Source organism: Caloenas nicobarica, chromosome 32 (genome assembly GCF_036013445.1).
Source record: "Caloenas nicobarica isolate bCalNic1 chromosome 32, bCalNic1.hap1, whole genome shotgun sequence".
NCBI lineage: Eukaryota > Metazoa > Chordata > Aves > Columbiformes > Columbidae > Caloenas > Caloenas nicobarica.
Window position 1 is genome coordinate 3107399 of NC_088276.1, and position 3161 is coordinate 3110559.

Below are 3161 nucleotides of genomic sequence, written 5' to 3' on the forward strand. Positions count from 1 at the left end.
TGGTGGCTGTGAGGGTGCTGTTGCCTGTTGGAGTTGGTCTGTGTCAGATGGTCTGTGTCCATCTTTGTTTCCCTGCAGATACCTGCATTTAGTGCTTTCCCTTTGATGACTCCACCTTGGGCCATGTCTCACTCTGCGGGGTCCTGTCACTGCCCACCTCAGGCACACCTGGTCCGTGTGTATCTCATGGGCTCTCTGGGCAGCTCCAGATTCCTCTCCTGGTGGATTGTCCTCTGCCCCATCATGCACTGGGACAGCCCAGTCTGACTGTATCTCATGACCACTCCCCATCTCCACTGTCAACAGACAACAAGGGTTGTGTCTTAAATCACACCTTTGTTGTGAATCAGCTTCCAAGGTGACATCGAGCTTTTTCCTCAGGCCCTTTTGAGGGAAATTCCTGGGCCTGTTGTTGAAAACAGCTTTGGAAGAACAACCAAATCTTGAGGAACTGCACAAAGGAGAGGTCATTTTATTACAGAGATGCTATAGGAGATTAAGCTCTGACACAGTGTTAGAGAAATATTTATACAGGTTTCAGGTGTTTTAAAAATATTTATAATGGGTTCATTTTTCAGGATAGTGAGATAAACACAAACAGATACGCAGGAACATAATAACCATAAATAAAAATATGGGTAATGTTAACAAAGTAAAAAGGATAAAACAGGGTACAGGCCTGCATTGGGATACAGTTAGACATCATTTGTGGACAGTGATGGAAAGCTGATCACTATTGACAAACACATGAAATCACTTTCCTAATGGACTCCTTTAGCTCCTGGTTCCTCATGCTGTAGATGAGGGGGTTCACGGTTGGAGGCACCACTGAGTACAAAACTGCCATGACCAGGTCCAAGGATGGGGAGGAGATGGAGGGGGGTTTCAGGTAGGCAAACATGGCAGTGCTGATGAACAGAGAGACCACGGCCAGGTGAGGGAGGCACGTGGAAAAGGCTTTGTGCCGTCCCTGCTCAGAGGGGATCCTCAGCACGGCCCTGAAGATCTGCACATAGGACAGCACAATGAACACAAAACACCCAAATACAACTAAGAGACTAACCACAATAAACCTGACTTTTCTGAGGTAGGTGTCTGAGCAAGAGAGCTTGAGCATTTGAGGGATTTCACAGAAGAACTGGTCCAAGGCATTGCCCTTGCAGAGCGGCAGTGAAAATGTATTGGCCGTGTGCAGCAGAGCATTGAGAAACCCAGTGGCCCAGGCAGCTGCTGCCATGTGGACACAAGCTCTGCTGCCCAGGAGGGTCCCGTAGTGCAGGGGTTTGCAGATGGCAACATAGCGGTCATAGGACATGATGGTGAGCATAGAATACTCTGCTGTGAACAAGAAGAGAGAGAAAAAGAGCTGTGCAGCACATCCTGCGTAGGAGATGGCCCTGGTGTCCCAGAGGGAATTGGCCATGGATTTGGGGACAATGGTGGAGATGCAGCCCAGGTCGAGAAGGGCGAGGTTGAGGAAGAAGAAGTACATGGGGGTGTGGAGGTGCTGGTCACAGGCTATGGTGGTGATGATGAGGCCGTTGCCCAGGAGGGCAGCCAGGTAGATGGCCAGGAAGAGCCAGAAGTGCAAGAGCTGCAGCTCCCATGTGTCTGTGAATGCCAGGAGGAGAAACTGGGTGATGGAGCTGCTGTTGGACATTTGTTGTTTCTTGCCACGGGGGCTCCCTTCTAAAAAGGAAATGACAACTTAAAATCAGGACAAACTCCTCTTAGCAAAGACACTCCATTTTTCATATAAATACCCCCAACTAAAATGCATTTCCATTTTCTGGCGTGTGATGGCTGAGTGTGCTGTGAGGAGCAGGACCTCTGCCCATCTGGGTCCAAGCAGCCAGCTTTGCTCTGCTGCAGTGGGGACATGGGAGCTGGTTTGTGAGAGCTCTGATGTTCACAAGCAATGTCAGATTTTGTGCACCGTTAATGAAAAACTTCAATATCTGCACTTTCGACATGTAAGAGCGTGGGTTGCAGAGCAGAGGCTTAGCGTGTCATAATAATGATTTTGTCTGTGTTTTTAATTTTCCACCATCACATCTCATGACTACGTTTTTGTAGGGGTTGAAATCCTCATTTACACGACTGAAAATGTGAAGAGTCTTCAGACAGGACAGGCAAAAGGGCTCATCTCTCTGTGGCTCAGTGTAGAGTCAGGAGAGCAGCTTTTAAACATTTGCCCTGTGCTTTCACCTGTGCTGCCTTGTAAACAATTTCAATGGAGCAGGGGAGCCCTGTTTGAAAAGGCAGACCTTCAAACTCTTCTCTGTCCCAGAACCGGCTGATGGAGCTGCTGTTGGACATTTTCTGTTCGTTGGCATGTGGGCTCTGTTCAAAAAAAAAAAGCAGCAACTTAAAATTAGGACAGACTCCTCTTAGCAAAGACACACCATTTTTATATATAGTTATCATCCCAACTGAAATGCATTTCCTTTCTCTGGTGTGTGCTGGCTGAGTGTGCTGTGAGGAGCAGGACCTCTGCCCGTGTGCTGCCAAGAAGCCAGCTTTGCTCTGCTGCAGTGGGGACATGGGAGCTGGTTTGTGACAACTCTGACGTTCACAAGGAATGCCAGATGTATTCTACCTGCAATGAAAAACTTCAATATCTGTGCTCACGACTGTCAAGGACTTGGGCTGCTTAGGAGACAGTTAGCATGTCATTATATTTATTTTAGCTGTGTTTTTTTATTTTCCACCACCACATCAGGTGAGTGGGTTTTTTTCAGGGGTAGACATCCTCATTTCTATGATTGAAAATGTGAAGAGTCTTGAGACAGGACAGGCAAAAAGTCTCAGCTTTCTCTGGCTCAGTGCAGAGTCAGACGGCAAAAGTGTCCATCGGGATTGTACTCATCTGTCCCGTGCTTCAGCTTGTGCTGCTATGAAAATGACTTCAGACACAAATTAGTCTAATTAATCCAAACGATGGGACTCACACTGGAGCAGGAGACCCTTGTTTAAATGGGCAGATCCGCAAAGAGGTGGAGATGTGATGGAGAGAGCAGGACATGACCCCTCACCAAGAGAAGCAAAGGACTCTGGCAGGAGAGTGCGGACCCAAGGAAAGGCTCAGCACTCCTGGGACCCTACAGCAGAGCTGGGCCTTTCTGGGGGCAGCTGGTGAGCCCAGCAGGACAGGCAGAGCA

At 48.2% G+C, this 3161-nt stretch overlaps 1 protein-coding gene across 1 annotated transcript; it reads right to left on the reverse strand.

Moving 5' to 3' along the window:
* Window positions 1–733: 733 nt before the first annotated feature.
* On the reverse strand, window positions 734–1660 carry LOC136000314 (olfactory receptor 14C36-like). Its single transcript, XM_065654092.1, has one exon. The coding sequence runs from the start codon at window positions 1658–1660 to the stop codon at window positions 734–736; it is 927 nt and encodes a 308-aa protein (XP_065510164.1).
* Window positions 1661–3161: the final 1501 nt, after the last annotated feature.

Coding starts and splice junctions, on each gene's coding strand:
- LOC136000314 (XM_065654092.1), bottom strand. CDS start 1,660: ATGTCCAACAGCAGCTCCATCACCCAGTTTCTCCTCCTGGCATTCACA.